Genomic DNA, 20,359 nt, shown 5'->3' with positions numbered 1-20,359 from the left:
AATACCATCGAACCAAAAAGAATGAGGCAAATTCTTACTCTTCAGCATGCATCTTGCCATCTCCATGAGTGACTTGTTCTTCCGTTCTGCTACTCCATTTTATTGTGGGGACTGAGGGATGGTACATTGCTTATGAAAAACTTGAGATGCAAGATATTCTAAAAACTGTTTAGAAAGATATATGCTCCCCTTGTCAGTGCGAAGGGTCCAAATGCCAAAGTCGCTTTGGTTTCCACCTGTTAAAGTGCAGCGGTGCGGAAGCGTAGGACTGAGAGAGAGAGAGAACGCAGAGAGAAGAGAGAGAAAGAGACAGTGGAAGATGAAGATCTGCTGTATAAAGTGTGCTGTATACAAAGATATGCAGATATATACACGGGCGCAGTGCGCTGGACTGCGTATCTCCACCTCGACGATGCAACCTACTGTTCATCTCAAAGTCCACTGCAGTCTGCACGATCTCCTGTCTGAAATCTGCGAACAGAGACAGAATCTGCGCGAGCCTCTAGTCTATATTCTGCGAGCAAAAGAGTGTGGGCAGAAGGCTGAAAACTCGGCTATAAATAGCCAGAATCAGGGCACATCAAATAGGCAGGTCGGCTGCATTAAATGCAGCCGACTGTACAGTAGCAACAAGCTCCGTAGAATGTGCCTGGTGCCTCCGTGACCGCCGCGGACCATCCTGCGGTCCCCACTCCTCAAGGACCCCCTCGATCCCTGAATCACGGAGTGTGTCACGAGCCCAACGAGGAGGAGGCCGGACCTCTCCTCGTCTCTCTCCATCAGCTGAAGACTCTGGGATATCCACCGGTGGTAACTCCTCGAGGGTGACCGGTGGAACAGTAGACTGTGTCAAAAACAGAATCAGAATCAAAAGGCGCGGGCTCCAAAGGAAATGTTGCGGGAGCCCAACTCTCCTCTGGATCTCCAAGAACGGGATGCTCCTCACCCGCTGCTATGGCCGGAACCTCCATAAACCGCACATCTCAACTGGTGTACACATCCCGCTTGACGAGATCATACAAACGATAGCCTTGGGACTGGGAGCTTTAGCCAACAAATACCTGTCTTCGAGAAGCTGCTTCAAATTTATCACGATGAGCCTTGGGAATGTGAACATAGGCATCACACCCAAAAACCCTAAAATAAGAAACATCGGGCTTAGTCCCAAAGTAAGCCTCAAAAGGTGTCATCCCATCAACGGCCGAAGTGGGGGATCGGTTAAGGATGTGGACTGCAGTAGCCACAACCTCGGCCCACAAAAACTGAGGTGTCCGTCGGTGCTCCATCATGGTGCGCACCATCTCGATCACACTTCGGTTCTTCCGTTCAAGAATGCCATTTTCTTGAGGAGTGTTGGTGATAGCAAACTCCTGGTGAATACCTTTATCTGCACAAAAACGAGCAAACTCATTAGAAACAAATTCACCACCCTTGTCGAATCGCAAGGTCTTCAATCTCCGGCCTGATCGGTTCTCCTCAAAGAGAAGTCAATCCTTGAAGTGGGAGAAAGCTTCTGACTTCAACGCCAAGAAATAGACCCATGTCATCTTGCTGTAGTCATCTACGATCAACATGAAGTACGAGCTTCCTCGCAAGGACTCGTTCCTCATAGGGCCACAAGATCCGTAGATACAAGCTCCGTCGGTGAAGTAGACCACCGCGAAGCTTTGTTGGGAATCGCATCCCTATGCTGTTTCCCACGAATGCAGGAGACGCATGGCTGCTGGCTCACCACTATGTCCGGCAACCCTCGAGCAAGCTGTCCACGTGACGCCCTCCGAAGATAATCATAGTTGAGGTGACCAAACCGAGCATGCCATAGCTCTGACTGTGTCTGAGAGGTAAGAAGAAGAGTAGAGAGGACGATAGAAGACTTCAATTTGTAGATGTCGTTCTCCTCATATCCGGATGAGAGAACCTTCCTTGACCCACGATCAAGGACTCGCACCGAATCACTGTCAAACTCCACCAAAAGTCCAAGGGAACAAATCTTATGAACTGACAGTAGATGATACCCTAAACCTAGTACATGCAAGACCTCTGAGGTATGGGTACCACCACGTCTAGCTGGAATAAGCTACATCTCACCCCGTCCTGCAATAGACACCGAAAAGCTATCTCCAATGAGAATCTACCCACGCGAAGGTCGCAACTGGGCAACACCATCTGATGAAGGAGTCATGTGCCGAGAGGCACCACTGTCAACGATCCACTCTCGAGCCTGGGGAGCTGTCATCGCAGCATCAGAAGCATTCGGTGTAGAGTCCTCAATGACAGCTAGATGAAGAAACGCAGTTGATGAGGATGCAGCCACCGCTCCAGAATCCTTCGTGTCCTTCTTGTTGGTGTCCTTCTTGTCTTTGTCAAGGCAATCCTTCTTCCAATGGCCGGTCTTTCCACAAATATGGCATGTGGATTCTTTGTCCTTGTCCTTGTTCTTCTTTGACTTGTTATCCCCCTTCTTCTTCTTTTGGTCCTTCCCCTTCTTCTGAGAGGCTTGACCTATCAATGCCTCCGACTTGGAAGCATTCTATCCCTTCAGTTGTTTCTCTTGGTCCAAGACCATAGGAACCAACTCTTCCCATCGAAGAGTGGACTCTCGCCCCAAAGCAATGAGGGCGGAGTAGAAAGCACCGAATCGTGGCGGCAACTGGGACAAGAGTGTGATCGCCATGTCTTCTGAGGAAATCGGCTTCCCCACATTCTGAACTTGCATCTGAAGCTGTCTAAGCTTGTTGATGTGCTCTCGCAACGAAGAAGACTTGTTCACGGACAAGGTCCGCATCTGCACCTCCAAAGAAACCCGCTTCATAAGGGTCATCCGGTTATACATCTGATCAAGCTCTAGCCATATCTCCTGAGCCACCGTCAAGTGCTTGATGTGGGCTATCACGGCTGTAGTACAAGACAGAAAAAGAAAGGAACGAATCCTAGCATTCAATTTGTCCCAATGAGACTGTGCCTTGGCCAACTTCGCACGAGCATCGGAAGAGAGTTTGGACTCATCTCTCACCGAGAGCCAATCGATCTCCTCCTGTACAAGCTCCGCCAAATCGTAGGACTCAAGGATGGCTAACATCATCACGCGCCAAATGCGGTAGTTGTCGCCATCGAGCTTCTGATCTGCGGGAAAAGCCGGTAAGACATGAACCTTCCGGTTCATAATCGTCTGGAACTCCAAGTCAATCTCTGTAGACATCTTCACCTGTAATGCCTTCACAAACGCAAAAGCAGCCCCCTCTGACTGTGAAATCTCAGCCTGCTAGGGCTCTTCCGTGTCCCGAAACTTCTTCTCCTGCCGGAGGCGATGAAAAAGCAAAACCTGCACTTGAAAGCTGAAAACTCAAACTTCCTCCTCGTCAAACAGCAGCAAACCGGATGAGAGAACCTTCCTTGACCCACGATCAAGGACTCGCACCGAATCACTGTCAAACTCCACCAAAAGTCCAAGGGAACAAATCTTATGAACTGACAGTAGATGATACCCTAAACCTAGTACATGCAAGACCTCTGAGGTATGGGTACCACCACGTCTAGCTGGAATAAGCTACATCTCACCCCGTCCTGCAATAGACACCGAAAAGCTATCTCCAATGAGAATCTACCCACGCGAAGGTCGCAACTGGGCAACACCATCTGATGAAGGAGTCATGTGCCGAGAGGCACCACTGTCAACGATCCACTCTCGAGCCTGGGGAGCTGTCATCGCAGCATCAGAAGCATTCGGTGTAGAGTCCTCAATGACAGCTAGATGAAGAAACGCAGTTGATGAGGATGCAGCCACCGCTCCAGAATCCTTCGTGTCCTTCTTGTTGGTGTCCTTCTTGTCTTTGTCAAGGCAATCCTTCTTCCAATGGCCGGTCTTTCCACAAATATGGCATGTGGATTCTTTGTCCTTGTCCTTGTCCTTCTTTGACTTGTTATCCCCCTTCTTCTTCTTTTGGTCCTTCCCCTTCTTCTGAGAGGCTTGACCTATCAATGCCTCCGACTTGGAAGCATTCTATCCCTTCAGTTGTTTCTCTTGGTCCAAGACCATAGGAACCAACTCTTCCCATCGAAGAGTGGACTCTCGCCCCAAAGCAATGAGGGCGGAGTAGAAAGCACCGAATCGTGGCGACAACTGGGACAAGAGTGTGATCGCCATGTCTTCTGAGGAAATCGGCTTCCCCACATTCTGAACTTGCATCTGAAGCTGTCTAAGCTTGTTGATGTGCTCCCGCAACGAAGAAGACTTGTTCACGGACAAGGTCCGCATCTGCACCTCCAAAGAAACCCGCTTCATAAGGGTCATCCGGTTATACATCTGATCAAGCTCTAGCCATATCTCCTGAGCCACCGTCAAGTGCTTGATGTGGGCTATCACGGCTGTAGTACAAGACAGAAAAAGAAAGGAACGAATCCTAGCATTCAATTTGTCCCAATGAGACTGTGCCTTGGCCAACTTCGCACGAGCATCGGAAGAGAGTTTGGACTCATCTCTCACCGAGAGCCAATCGATCTCCTCCTGTACAAGCTCCGCCAAATCGTAGGACTCAAGGATGGCTAACATCATCACGCGCCAAATGCGGTAGTTGTCGCCATCGAGCTTCTGATCTGCGGGAAAAGCCGGTAAGACATGAACCTTCCGGTCCATAATCGTCTGGAACTCCAAGTCAATCTCTGTAGACATCTTCACCTGTAATGCCTTCACAAACGCAAAAGCAGCCCCCTCTGACTGTGAAATCTCAGCCTGCTAGGGCTCTTCCGTGTCCCGAAACTTCTTCTCCCGCCGGAGGCGATGAAAAAGCAAAACCTGCACTTGAAAGCTGAAAACTCAAACTTCCTCCTCGTCAAACAGCAGCAAATCCACCACCTGGACTCCTTTCCTGCGCGCCCACACTCGCTTCAGCCTTGTTCCAAGGCGCAGCCCTCCTGCTTGCCCTCAAACGCTGAAAACGCAGCCTTATGTCGCGATGGAAACTCCTCTACAAGTTGGTTCTGCACTCAGTCAGCCCTTCAACAAGCTCTGATACCGTGTCAGAGTGCAGTGGTGCGGAAGCGTAGAACTGAGAGAGAGAGAGAGAACGCAGAGAGGAGAGAGAAAGAGACAGTGGAAGATGAAGATCTGCTGTATAAAGTGTGTTGTATACAAAGATATGCAGATATATACATGGGCGCAGAGCACTAGACTGCGTGTCTCCACCTCGACGATGCAACCTGTTGTTCACCTCGAAGTCCGCTGCAGTCTGCACGATCTCTTGTCTGAAATCTGCGAACAGAGACGGAATTTGCACGAGCCTCCAGTCTGTAATCTGCGAGCAGAAGAGTGTGGGCAGAAGGCTGAAAACTCGGCTATAATTAGCCAGAATCAGGGCGCATCAAATAGACAGGTCGGCTGCATTAAATGCAGCCGACTGTACTGGTACAGGTCGGACTGCCACGTGGCAGTCTAACTGTGACTGTACGGCCAGTCTCTGATCTGCTAACACCACCATGGTAGTAAAAGTCTTGAAGCAAGAGAAGACTTCAAACTTAGATTTCAGCCCATATAGCCAAGTAGATTGAGATTTGTTATCAATCCATGTGACAAAATATAGGAATCTACCAATGGATTTGGTCCACATAGGTCCACAAACATCGCTATGAAGGAGATGCAAAATCGATGGTGAATGAACATGAGAATCCTTAGGAACGGACAATTGATGCATCTTACCAAGTAAACAGTCTTCACAAATATGATTTGATGGCAGGTGAATTTTTGGAAGATCTTAGACCATATCCTCTAACTAGAGCTTCATCGATGTTTGACCATATCCTTGGTTAATAAAGCACTGTCAACAACAGGATTTTCAGCAAGTTGCTAATCATAAGTATCAAGACGATAAAGACCTTTAGTAAGGGTGCCTATCAAGACAATGGAAGAAGAAACTTGATCATCATATACCGCATATCGAGGGCCATCAAAAATGACGCAAAACCCTCAAGTTGCAAGGCTGAAATGAAAGTAAGATTCTTCTTGATGTCGGGCACATAGAGAACATCATGCAATGTCAAAGAAGTGCCCAAGACGGAGACAACCTACACATGTCCAATACCTTTAACTGCACAAGAGGCATTGTTAGCACACATGACTATACCCCCCTTAGGTACATCAGGGAGAGATGAATATAATGCTCGACAAGAGGTGATATGCTTAGATACACCACTATCAAAATACCAAGTAGAAGCCGCATCAATAATAGAAAAACAAGAATCATGAATAGAAGGATTATACCGACACTGAATGGAAAAAGTATAATCCTTGAACTAAGAATAGTTCACAATCTAATGTGTGAGAGCAAGATTCGACTCCTTTTTCGATGCAATGCGCTTACGACATTCAATGATGTCATGACCTGTCTTTCAACAATACTTACCTCTTAGGTTTATTGAATGTATCCTTGGAAGAATTGGAAGAGGATGGACCAACATGGAAAGCTTTCTTCAATGTAGAAGGGGTGGAAGAAGAAGGTGTGAGAGTGTGCAACGAAAGAAGAAACGTGAACACAAAGGAATAGAGAGAAAGCTTTCCATTTCTTCCAATTCTTTCAACAATACTTACCTCTTAGGTTTATTGAATGTATCCTTGGAAGAATTGGAAGAGGATGGACCAACATGGAAAGCTTTTTTCAATGTAGAAGGGGTGGAAGAAGAAGGTGTGAGAGTGTGCAACGAAAGAAGAAACGCGAACACAGAGGAAGAGAGAGAAAGCAGAAAATGAAGAAAGAAAATCTGCACTGACTGAAATGAATGCTGAATACAAAGGTGTGGACTGATCAGACCCTGCATGCAGCCCGGAGAGTCAGTGAGGGCACCAGATCAGCCTGGAAGCAATGGTAGCACCAATGTTGGAGTGGGAGAGTAGGGAGAATGCTGAAATCTGCAAGACAATGTAAGGGACTGATGGGGGGGGCTGCTATATATAGCCCCCCAGCCTCCAAACTGGCCAACTGCCCCATAATGTCCAACCTGCCCATAAAATGGGCCGACTGCCTACACACCCAAGAGCTGACCGCCGACTAGCCAAGACGGGCTAACACCCCCTCTCATATCCTGGGAGGGCCTGAAGACCTAACATCCGCATGTGATGAAGCAAAGAAGCCTGAGGCAAAGGCTTCGTGAAGAGATCAACCGCATTGTCCACCGTGGGACAATAGGCCATCGCCAGCTCCGAATCCACGATCCGTTCTCGAACATAGTGGTACTGAACCTCAATGTGCTTCGTGCGAGCATGAAACACCAGGTTCTTTGCCAAAGCAAGAGCACTCTGGTTGTCCACGCGCAGCTCCGTAGGTCCTGTCAAGGAAAAGCCAATATCCGCCATCATACGACAGAGCCAAATTGCCTCCATAGCAGTCGAACATAAGGCCCGATACTCAGCCTCTTTCGAAGAAAGTGCCACGCTAGGCTGCTTCTTGCTGCTCCAGGAGACAGCACCGGATCCAAGGGTAAAAGCATAGCCTGTAGTGGTTCATCTCAAATCCACATCACCTACCCAATCAGAATCACTCCATCCAAAAAGAGTGGTCCCATCTCTATACATGATCCCATAGGATCAAGTCTCCTGCAAATACCGAAGGATACGCAAGGCTATGAGCCAGTGATCCTAAGTAGGAGTCTTCATGAAAGAAGACAACAAAGCCACCACAAAAGAGATATCCGACCGAGTGTGAAGAAGCCAAATAAGTGAGCCAACAAGGCACCTGTAACGGGTGGGGTCAGGAAGGGGAACTCCACCTGCTAAAATCTTGGACTCAGGGTCCATGGGGCATGAAATAGGCCGACACTCAGCCAGACCAAACTCCGAAAGAAGCTCGGAGGTGTACCTGTGCTGCGAGATAAAGATGTCCTGTGCCATCTGATAGATCTCCAGACCAAGAAAGAAGTGAAGGATCCCTAGATCCGTCATGTCAAACTCCTGCCATAGAATAGACCGAGTGTGCTCCACCTACTAAGTGTTGCTCCCTGTAATAATAAGATCATCCACATACAAGATCAGCAAAACACAAAGGTCACCCACAACCCTGAAGTAGAGGTTGGGGTCATGATCGGAGCACTGAAAACCACACTGTAGAAAGAAGCGGTCAATCCTCTGGTACCAAGCACGAGGAGCTTGCTTCAGGCCATAAAGGGCCTTCCGCAGCCTATAGACATGATCCTCCTTCCCCTGCACAAGAAAGCCTAGAGGCTGTGAAACATAGATCTCCTCCTCAAGGATGCCATTCAGAAAGGCTAACTTGACGTCCATCTGGTAAACAGGCCAATGGTGGTGAGCTGCAAGAGCCAAAAGAACTCGAATGGTGGATATCCGAGTTGTAGGAGCAAAAGTCTAAAAGTAATCCAAACCCGCCCGCTATGCAAAACCCTTGGCAACAAGCCTAGCTTTGTGATTGTCCAAGGAGCCATCTACAAGATACTTGGTCTTAAAAACCCATTTTACACATATCACCTTCCATTTCTTGGGACACGGTACAAGGTCCCAAGCCTGATTTCGCTCAATGGAATCGATCTCTGCCTGCATAGCCCCTCTCCAAACATCCTGTGCAAGAGCCTCCTCAATAGTGGACGGCTCAAAATCCTGAAGAATCTGGGACATAAAAGCATAGTTCACACAGAGTGAACTATCCCGCGAGGCCCGTAATCGGGCTGATCTACGTGGACCTATAGAAGAAGCAGAAAAGTGAGTAACACCGGAATCTTGCAAAAGCCGGCCATACCACAAAGGAAGCCTGAGAGACTCCTCCTGCTGCAAGGGAGACCGAGTAGCCTCCGGAACCTGCAAAGCACCTGTCTGAGAAAGAAACTCCCCCTCACCAAGGGAAGGTAGATCCTCCTCATCTGAAGAAGGCTCCCTATCGGATGGCGGTATATCCCTAGAAGACTCCTGAAGGGAGGCTAAAGGGAGGGAAGTGATCGAAGAAGGAGCCACATCCGCCAAAGGGCGAGGGGAAGCCGAAGTAGAGGGAACAGAAGGAGGAATAGGAGGGGGAGGAGCCAAAGAAAAAGGAGGGGAGCTAAGAGGCATCCTGGAAGGAAGAGTAGGGAAAGAAGGTGGGGGAGGGTCCGTCGATGACGAAGAAGCACTTGTAAGAGAACCATCAATCGAATCCTCAAAGGCTGAAGCCTCATCGAAGATCACATCCCTGCTCATCTCAATCTTTTGTGTCGTCGGGTTGTAGAGCTAATATCCCTTCGTGGTTGTGCTAGAGCCCACGAAGATAACATGTCTCGACTTAGAGTCGAGCTTCGTCTTCCTCTTCTTCTTGTCCACATGGACAAAAGCATCACATCCAAAGATGCAAAAGTGAGACACAGAAGACTTCCTCCCAAAGAAAGCCTCAAAAGGATTCATGTCCTGCAATGCTGAAGTCGGAGAGCAGTTGCGTATATGCACCGCCGTAGCCACCGCCTCACCCCAAAGGAAATGAGGAAGACTCCTATGCTCCAGCATGGATCACGCCATCTCCACCATGGTCCGATTCGCACGCTCCACCACACCATTCTCTAATGGTATGTTCGGATGGGAATACTCAACCCGAATGCCGTGGTCCCTGCAAAACTGAGAGAAAAGGTAAGAAGTGAACTTGCCACTGTAATCAGCTCGAACACCACGAACTTTGGAAGAAGTCTGTGTCTCCACAAACACCTTCCACTCACAGAAACGGGAATACACCTCGCTCTTGTACTCCAAGAAATAAGGCTACACATAACGACTAAAGTCGTCTACAACCAACATCAGATACTTGGCCTTCCAAGGGAGGTCATGCCCATTGGTCCACAAAGGTCGGTGCTCGAGCGGGGAAGCCCTCCTGGAAGCAACCTGTGGGTGAGGCTACCTATATTGCTTGCCCCTCAAGCAACTAGGGCATAAAGTGTGAAGAGGAGGGAAATCTCAAAGTCCCTCCACCATTTGCCTCCTCGAAGCTTGCCGAATGGCATCAAGGTTCAGATGCCCATAACGAGCATGCCAAAGTAGACCAAGCTCGTGGGAAGCTCTCACAGCCAAGGCTATGAGCGTGTAGAGCCCACCCTCATCTTCCTGTCCAAAGAGCATCACTTGTAGAAGCATCCTCCACTGTGACTGCATCCTGGGTAAAAATGACTAGGGTACCTAGCTGAGTAAGACCATGCACAGACAATAGGTTAAAACCCAAATTGTCACAACTGTATAGGAACAGAATTTGTATCCTTTTTCATTAATTTGTCTATATAATGATTTATTAAATTTGTTTCCTTTGCACTAATTAGGTATAAAGAAAAGTGCATTGGAGCTAGCCACTGATAAGTGGTCACAGGTTATGGTGGACCCACGCGGTGGGTTAGAGAAAAGATAGTTCCCACTTCCACCTATATGGCCCGAATGGGCGTCTGTGACCAGAACTCATGCATATCAGGGTTAGACTCGCACACAGAAAGGATCAATGCCTTGAAGTGTGGGCTAGATCCGCCAGAACAGACAGTTACAATCAACAAGATGGCATGATCATAAAATACTTGTACAATGTGCATGTGTGGGCTGAAAGCTTGAAATGCGCATTTCTTTGCATAGGAAAGTCACATGAAGATTCTGATACCATTTTTGCGATGTACACGAAAAAAGCTTTCATATGACACCCATATTGGGGGGTCCCTAAATTTTAGGAGGTCCCTAAATTTTAGAAGCCTCAAATGAGCCTAAATATGCTAGTCCTAAAAAAATAGAGATGTCATTCTAAAAATAGTAAATTCTGTACTCTGACTATACTTACTAAATTTGGTTATTTCTATTCTTGACAGTATTCAGCCCAAAAAGGAAGGCCATAGAGAAGAGACAAGTGTTAAGACACTTGTCACACAAGTTTCCAAGTGTTCCCACCACTTGTCACATCTCATGACATGTGGCTGGACACTTGTCTTGTGCTACTCCACTTTCCCCTTTTGTACTAGCTCTTCCCTCTCCTATAAATAAGAGCTCATTTTTCTTCATTCAGCATTATTTTTCTTTGCTATAAACTCATGTACAGTACCCACAGATAGCCAGAAACTGGCCCCATCTATCCCCATCATCATCCCCCACTTCTCCATTATCAAATTCCTCTATATTCCCTCTTCTATTCACTGCTGTTTTACAGGACAGCAAGCCTGTAAATTCATTACAACACCTTCTTCTCGAGCTCTTTCTTCCATTTTAGCAACAAGAAGCAAGCCCTATCCATGTATTGCTGATCAACGATAGAGAAAGGCTGATTTCCCTCTTTCTTCTCTCATACTATAAAGAAATCAGTTCTTATCATTGCATAATAGATAATGCATGTGTTTGTACATCTTTGCATGATCTTGTGAGAGTGAGAATTACTTCTCCTCACTCTCAGGTTGATTGTAACTGAGCTCTTTCCTAAGGGACTTGGGTTGAGCAGAAATGCATTCCTTGCCCATCTTCAACCCTCAATCTTGTCTCCATTACTTTTACATTTTCATGGCTGTAATTTTGTGAGTAATTTTCATTTTCAGCTTTAAGTGTTCATTCTCTTTTATATTAAATCTCGAAAACAAGCGAATATCATAATTGTTAAGCATACTACGTTGTTCGGGGCGTTTACACAAATCAGGTACATAAAGAACTTTGGCGGAAGAAGATCGCCTGTCAGAAAACAGAGGTAAAGTCCCCATGCTGCGAACAGGAACTGTAGAGTTGTCACCAATGGTGACAGTGCCCCCTCTCGAACGAAGATCCTGAAGCCAATCCTGCCAAAAGGTCATGTGAGAAAATGCTCCCTTGTCCACTAGCCAAGGCTTCTCCTGAGTGGTAGAAGCTAGGGCTATATCCTCCTCAACAAAGACATGCACAAAAGCAGACTCTGTTGTGGCTGGGATCGCCTTCGAGTCTTTTTCCTTGGGCTTCAGATGGGGGTACTTCTGCCGACACTTCTCCTCGGGATAAGTGTCATTCCCACAGTGTAGGCACTTGGGCTTCTTCTCCTTCGCATCCTTCTTGTCCTCCTCCTTCGTGTCCTTGGCCTTCTCCTTCTGCTGCTACTTCTTCTTGCCGCCACCAGTACTTGCAGTAAAAGCCTTGGTGGAGCCACTAACACCCACCTCTCTTAGACACTCATCATGCTCCAAGACAAGCGGGGAAAGTCCCTCCCATGGAAGTTTCTTGCAGGTCCTCGAGGTGATGAGGCTGGTATAGAAGATATCATACCGAGGTGAGGGCAGCTGAGTCAAGAGAATCATTGCCATATCCTTGGACAAAATCACCCGACCAAGAGAGGCTAGCTTGCCTCGAATATCCTCCATCTTTGTGATGTGCTCCTTCATGGAAGAAGAATCATCAAGACTGAGCATCCGCAATTTCTTCTCCAACGAAATCTTGTGGGGAAACGTCTCATACTGATACAAAGGCGCAAGCTTCTTCCACACTTCCGCCGCTGTCTTTAACCTGTGAACATGAACAAGAACAGCGTCGTGAAGACTCATAAAGAGGAAGGAACGGGCTCGAGAGTTGAGCCTATCCCACAAGTTGCACCGTCCATAGAAGCCCCATCTGACAAATCCACCAAGGGACAGTCGATGGATGAAGAAACAAGCTCCCATAGGTCCAATGTGTCAAGGATACACTCCATCTTACACGACCAGAGGGAGTAGTTGGAGCCATCTAACTTGTCTTCCTTTGGAAAGGAAGGGAGTATAGGCACCTGTATTGAGGGAATCAAGGAAGGCATACGGACATCTGAAGCAGTCTTTGCCGATGGAACCTTCACAATAGATGGAACCCTCTGAGATGCATGGACTGAAGAAGGACGGATACGAGGAGACTCCTCCCGATGTCGATCACGAAACTCCTGATAATCTCATCTCCGCTCGAAGGAATGATGAGAAAGAAGCTCATCCTCTGAGTCATCGAAGCCTGAAAATTGGTAAGACATCTTCCAAATCTGCAAACACCAAACAAAGTTTGTTAATGCCAAGAGATAACCACCAACAGGGTCACCAACCACCGATCAAACTGTGAATGGCAAGAAACTGAGGTCGCCAAGAACTAGAAGCTGTAAACGAAACTGGAAATGATGCAAACGCTGACGCAAAAGCCATTAGACACCAAAACGCAGCCTAGGGTGGAGTCACCTGCAAGAGAAGGGCCATCAGAGGAAGAGAAAATCGCCTGAAGAGTAAAACGCCACCAAGAGGAGTGTCGCCCACCTAATAGAAGGCCGCCTTGCAGCAAAACGCAACCAAGAGAAGGTAGATGGTGACGTGGCAACCACTAGAGAAGGCGCCTGCATCAAACGCAAGGGTTGGGACCTGCAAGAAGAGCCACCTGGCTGATGGTGAAGGTGAATGAAAGTTGGTGGATTGAGACAGAGACATTTGTGAAAAGTCTCACTCTGTTTACATTGTATTGCACATCACTAATATGGAGAGTACTTTAAGCCTTCTATATGAGTATATGGATAAAATTAACAAGGCCTTGCTTTGCAATAACCTTTTGCTTCAAGACAAGTAAGTTACAATTTAACTTTTACATTTGTAATATGGATAATTGTTTAATGTTAACGACTCATTGATGATTGTTCTAACTTCTAACTTATTTTATCTATGATCTATTATCCATCACCCACAAGGGTTGATGAGATTCTTGCAGTGTGGAATGCACAATAGGATTGGTTCCATAAACTAATCCACATTGTCGCACATACATTGCATCCCCTTATGAGATGTGAGCAGTACCCTAGCGAGGATTTAGAGAACTTCATAGAGTACATGAGGTACCTCGCAGGGGATGATTCAGATATAATGATAGGAGTAGAGGATAATTTGTTAACATTCTGTAATCATTCTTTTCATTTTGGCCAATCCACAACTAGACTTTGAGAGAGCAGCTTTAGCCTATCTCTTGGTAGAAAAATTATGACAATTATGATCTTACTTTGATATGTGAGTTATAGCGTTTATATTTTGATAATCTAATGGATTATGCAACCTAGGTTTTATAATCTATTGCGTACTTAAATATTGACCTTGCAGCTTATCTATTAAAAATCACCTAACCTCAATCTCTTTAATTTGAATAAAAACACATTGCCATTCGTATCCTCTCTCAAGCTTATAGTTCAAGTCCTACCGAGAAGAACCAGAGCACATGGACCCTATTCCACACCAAAAAGAAAAACAAGTTTACAACAACCCAATTGGAGCGATTAGTATTTTGCTCATACAATCTTTAACTTCTTGAGATAACTACTCTATTTTCCGAGCCTTCGTAGCTAATGAATCATATTATCTATATTTTAACTTTTTAACCTTGTCACTACTTGAAAATTAGATTATAAATTGTAATATATATGAATATTGAACATGTTAAAACTTCTTTGATATCTTTGTCTTGTCACCTTTATAAGTGAATGTCAACAAAATTGAAATAGGAATAGTGTGTGGCATCCCAAAGATACCAGAGGATAAGTGAAATATCTACTCCATGTGTTATGAGAAGCTATCAACACCAATCCATGTGACTTATACACAAAGAAGGACTAGTGTAATTAAAGCAAGAGCCACACATGATAGTACATCACAACCAAAGTTCGAGCTAGAGTCTCAGATTGAGACTAAGGCTACTTCATCATCTTCTCGATCAAGATTCTCAAAGTCAGATGAGGAGATGGCGCACGAATCCTTGAAATTCGGATAAGTCATAACTCAAGGATACCAGAGACTAGAGTCATGATACCTCACATGACTCAAGAGTTAGTTTAGCATTGCAATTGTTAGTTGTTCATTGATATTGATACTTTTTACTCAATACTTACTAGTACTCCGTGCTCAATGGACTTTGGACAAATTATTTACAAGACATAGTTACATAACACATATATCATTGTATCTTGATTTTACTTATGCATCTTCATTGCACTGTTCTTGATATCAATCTTTGAATGATTTGAATCATAAATTATATTTCATTTTGTTGTTTAAAGTTTTAAAAATTGATAATTGTGTTAAACTATCTTAACCGTTGAGTCGTCACTTGTGACACCTGTAACGAATCTTTAATTTCGGTCAAATGATATGAAGACTTAAAGTTTTGTATAAAATTTGGATACATGTTTTGTTAAGCATTGATATATTTACATATCTACATGATAATATATTTATTGTAGTGTTATAATCCGAAACACCATCGTTTCCCTATTTTCAAAATTTGGCCAAAAACCCCAAAACTCTAATTTTTCCCATTTTCATTCCTCTCGTTTTTGAAACTCCTCGTATTGTGCTACCCTCCCATTCAACCAATCTCGTTTTTGCAAGTTTCAAGTAATCTAACTTCACTGTCCTCACTCCGTTCTAAAATATATCTCAATTGAGGCTACTCAATATTGTTTGCATCTATCCGACACCTGTTTTCAATCTCCTTGACACAATCCATACAAATTTTTATTGCATTTACTGCATCTACAGCATCATCTACAAATGGCAACCTATTCTACTGCTACGTTTGTGAGTTGCTTTTGCTGTACGAACTACTACCATATCATCATACCTCCATTTTTGTTGCCATCTATCTGCCATGTCATCAAACTTGCCTTTTTACTGCCGTCTATCAACCAAGTCATCACCAGTCTATTACGTTTGCAATTCTCTCTCTCCTCTGCATGTCTGACACTGATCCAACATCACTTTTGCTGCTGTCTAACATCTTGGAGACTACCGTGCTGCATTTTGAGATGTGTCAAGAGTACGACACTCTCTCTAGCTCATTATCTCTACCTCAGTCCTCAAGACACGAGAGTTCAAGATACAATATTTCTTCATTGCATAGTGTGTTTGCTACATGAGCATTGTATTATACAGATTCATTTATTTATTATATTTATTGTGTTCATTGTCTCTGAGTTATCCTAACCCTAACTGTGCTCTGTTGAGTTTATACTTTATCATGTGCTCTATTGAGTTTATACTTGGTCGTACACTTATATTTGTGTTTTCACATTGGGGCATTTCTTTACATAACTAACTTTCAAGTTCATTTGAAGGGACCCACTCATATTCTCTCTAATAGTTAAAATACTATTGTAGTAGCACAAAATCATGTGTTTCATGCTTATACAAAACATGTTGAGATACATTATGACTATGTTAGAGAGAGATCACATGCAAGGGCGATCAATATGATATACATTTCTACACATGAGAATATTGCAAATATTTTACCAAGGCACTATCACATGAAAAGTTTGAGGAATTATGAAAATCCTTAAACTTAAATAGGACAAATGCCTAGAGTATGGGCTAGATCCATAGAATAGACAAGTATTGAACACTGTCCAATGTGATATTGGCTGATTGATTAAAGTCTGTCCAATAACCATAATGTAAGATGTGATTAAAGCCTGTCCAATAACCATAATGTAAGATGTTACTTTAGATATAGGCACTGTTTTGAGTCTCCCACAAGCATACAAGGGTGAAATGTGTGGCTGCATTACCAATCATTATAGGATTTCATTCAAATGCAGATGCAGACCAAAGGGTCTTCAATGATCCACATCAAGTCAATATTCAATGAATATTGGTTGACTGATTCAGCTGCATGAAACTCTCAATGGAACCCTCCAATTGCGTTCCCAAATGTATTCAGGAACTTTAAGCCGATATCCATGTACCACATTAGTGATTTGAATAGAAAAAGAGAATTACCTCCATTGATAGACCTAACTCCAAATGGCATGTGAAGGGAAGAGACATTGTCCTGCAGTAGCTTCAATTGTGATGGAAGTGGACATGAGTGGTGCATCTTGGAACTTGGTTCCAAAATGCAGCCCATGTCTGATAATTTCAGCCCATCCCGAACAGAAAACACTGGAAGGCTGTTGCCAGCCATGTCAAGGACTCCCTGAGGATGGAAGGCATAAGGATCAGTCCCTCAAACCACATACTGGGGAAAACAACTAGGAGAAGCCTTTAGGTATAGCACATGCTATCATGCCACAAATACATTTGGCTTTAACAAACTAGGAGAAACCTTTGTGCACATTACACGCAGTCGTATATACAATAAGTTTTTTTAAAAATTCCACTGTTATTCCCACATTGTAAATTACGACAACATCATAAGCTTTTACAAGGGAGGGACCGCACACCTAGCTAGGTGCAGTTCGTGGCAGTGGGATGCCAGCCCCTGCCTGCCCCCCAACTGCATCTAGCTATATGTGTGGTGCCTCCCAAGCAGAAGTTCATGATGTTGCACTCTATACGGGAAAGCAAGGAAAAGAGCCTCTTTTGCCACATGGGAATTTGTAATAAACTTCTTGTTATAGACATGAGCTGTTGTGTATGTGGCTGTCAAAGCGTTACTTGTCTGCTGTACAAAGGCTCTGGAGCGTACCTTGAAGCCTTAGGGGCTGCCCCAAGCTGCCAATGAAGAGCCAACGATTACTGGTGCCTGTACACCATGAGCTGGTACAAAATCTGCAAACGTATGAGTTATGAAATGCCAGGATGAATGATTGCAATGGACATCTGCAGCAAAGCAACAGTAACTGGAAGTGGATGGACGTGTAGTCACCAGAGGAAGAAGACACAGGGCTGCGTTACTATGGCATATGCTTGCCTTGCCGGTGCTCTGATTGTGAGAGGGAGGGAGGGAGGGAGGGAGGGAGAGAGGAGGCTTTTGTTTCGAATTTCGTATGTTTAGTAAATCTTAGTAAGCCTTAAGGGAGGATGCCCTAATAGCTTAAAGGTCAAAAGGCAGTACAAACACATTCCAAAAGCTTGTGTTGAATCATAGCACATCTTAATGGGAAGGTTGAATGGTAGGAGTCAGGGCACACCCAGCAATCATCACAAAAGTGAACATGCTTTTTCTCTTTTGTTTTGCCAATAACTCTTTCTTCCTTAGCCCCATAAACTTTTGTAATAGTGGTTATTTGTTTATACTATATAAACATTTTTGCATCTAAAACAATTTTTTAAATGCGTGCATGGAACTCTGTTCATAAAGGAGTAAAATATTTATAACCTCGAGTAAGAGTCCAAAGTTGTAAGAAGTAGGAAGCATGCCTATAATGTGGCAGTTAAGCTAAAGCTTCTGGTAAGCTATCAAAGTGCAAATTGCATCACTCCCTCAAATACTACTCTTCACCTCACCCTTGGCCTTGAAGGGGACTGCACCACATCTTTGTTAAAGTTACTTACCTAAACATATATAAACCCTTGTTATTATCATGTTAACTATTCATTGTTAATATAGAAACATCAATAATAACATTAAAGTTTTAAACAAAAAACATCAATGGTAAACATTTTAGAAAATGCTTATCTCTATTATAATAAGCATTTACTTATAGATTATTAAGAAACATTTATCATTATTAATTATCAAATAAACATTAATTGTGAATAGTAAAATAAAATGTTGTATAAGGACTAGTTTTTATAATTATTATATTAAATGTAACCAATGTTTATTACTATAAATGTTTCAATTCTAAATTATTAATGAATTGTTTGATTATTATCATAATAGAATGTTATTTATAATGAATGTTTGATAAATTGATGTATATAAATTAAATGTTCATTATAAAGTACAGTGTAAGTGTTTATAATAAAATATAGTAGTGCTAATGTTAATAATATACTACATGAGTTAATATTGACAATTTATATTAATGTGTCAATTTTTAATAATGTTAATAACATTGTTATTATGATTACGCTATTAATAATACAATAGTAATATTTATAATATGTAACATGACATGAGGGGGAAGGTAGTAAAATGCTAAAGAATACTTAGGGGATGGTGACCTGGATATTGAGCAACGCTTATGCAATGATAAAAATGGATTCAATGACAAAAGGAAAAGTGTAATTACTAAAGGCAAACAATTTCTTATCGTTCCATGTAATAACATTTTCAAAAAAAGTTGTATAAAGTTTCTAAAATGATCTCCAAGCCTTAGTCATCATCCATTATTTAGCACAATCATCATCATCATTATTGTTGTTGTTGGGGATTAAAGGCCACATGTGACTAGCCACCTACATTTACTTGTATTTATTGCCCACATACCGATATACTACAGGTGACTATTGGAGTTCCCACACACCATCTTGCTCTCTTTTGATGGAACCTTCATAACTCTTACTTCTGCTTGTACTTTCACTCTTGCTCCACCTTTCAACTTGTATTAGATCAATCATTCAATGAGCTTCACCGATATATCACTTCAGCCTGGGTAGTGAGCTTCATTCTCAACTTTCATGGTAGCCACTCAATGAGGTTTGCATTAGCCCCATCTCTTCTTGGATCAACTCCCAACCCTTCCCCACCAACCCTTCCCTAGCAATGTTTGAGCTTTCCAAGTGACCGAAGAGCGTCATCATTCATTGTCCATAGGATAATAGCAAAGAACCCTTCAAGAACTAAGCTAAACAATCTCTAATCAGTCCAAAAGCCTACCATATTATCAATACATCATCCAAGAATTGAAAACTTTCCCTATAAGCACCAATAGAGCATAAAGCAAGCAAGTACTTGTTGTCCAAACAGTGAATAATAGACATGTCCTGGACTATAGAGTAATGGCTAATCGAAAGCTATTCAATCAATACCAAAGACAAAGCCAAAGGAAGCTAGAAATACCCCTAAAGATTGGGCAAAACACCAGGCAAGGTGGCAGGACCAAATGGCAAGAGAAGGAGCAACAAGGTAACCCCCCCTAAAAATGCACCAAAAAATATGGGGCTACTCTTGGGGCTCTAGCTACGTTATGCTTGAATTTTGATGTATTGATTCGTGGCATTGGTTATTATGCTTGGATATACTTATGTTGAGCTCTAGGCTTTCATTTTGAGCTCCTATGATTAAACAATGGCTACTTGACTTGAAGCTTTCTTGGTTATGGCCTTGAACACTTATTGCATAAAACATGCCCCCAAATGTATTACTTCACGTCATTGGGTACTCACATACTATGAGGTAATATTTTATTTGTAGAGGTTGGACTCTTGAGTCAGTGGTGGGAGACTTTTACTTGCCTATGTATTTATTCTCATGGTGGGAGACTTTTACTTGCCTATGAGTCAGTGGTGGGAGACTTTTACTTGCCTATGTATTTATTCTCATGGTGGGAGACTTTTACTTGCCTATGAGTCAGTGGTGGGAGACTTTTACTTGCCTAGTTATGGTCTACATTATTCATGTAGATACTAATGATTGTGGGTTGATTTAGCTTTGGTTGTACACCTGATACTTACTCCTATCAAAAGGGTTTATCAAAATTGGATGCATGCTTGGTTATATACTTGAGCCTCACTATTCATATGTAGTGAGTTAGTTATAGATTGGTGGATCTTTGTT

The 20,359-nt window shown here is 43.6% G+C and overlaps 1 protein-coding gene across 3 annotated transcripts in view; it reads right to left on the bottom strand.

Annotated features, from left to right (window-relative positions):
* Positions 1–17,807, bottom strand: part of PUR4 (purine biosynthesis 4) — a 70,661-nt gene extending 52,854 nt beyond the window's left edge. The window contains exons 1-3 of one of the 3 annotated variants that reach the window (XM_087673479.1): positions 17,561–17,807; positions 17,381–17,463; positions 16,693–16,888 (exon numbers count right to left, since the gene is read on the bottom strand). In XM_087673479.1, coding sequence (XP_087529605.1) covers positions 16,693–16,876 — 184 coding nt within the window. In that variant the 5' untranslated portion in view covers positions 16,877–16,888; positions 17,381–17,463; positions 17,561–17,807. The remainder of the gene's footprint in view (positions 1–16,692; positions 16,889–17,380; positions 17,464–17,560) is intronic. The other 2 variants (XM_087673477.1, XM_087673478.1) reach the window with 2 other exon arrangements.
* Positions 17,808–20,359: the final 2,552 nt, after the last annotated feature.

This window comes from Lygodium microphyllum, chromosome 30, assembly GCF_053477565.2.
Source record: "Lygodium microphyllum isolate KBCC chromosome 30, Lygodium_microphyllum_v1.1.10, whole genome shotgun sequence".
Lineage (NCBI taxonomy): Eukaryota > Viridiplantae > Streptophyta > Polypodiopsida > Schizaeales > Lygodiaceae > Lygodium > Lygodium microphyllum.
The sequence above is the reverse complement of the archived record's forward strand: the minus strand, read 5'-3'. Positions and strand labels throughout refer to the sequence as shown.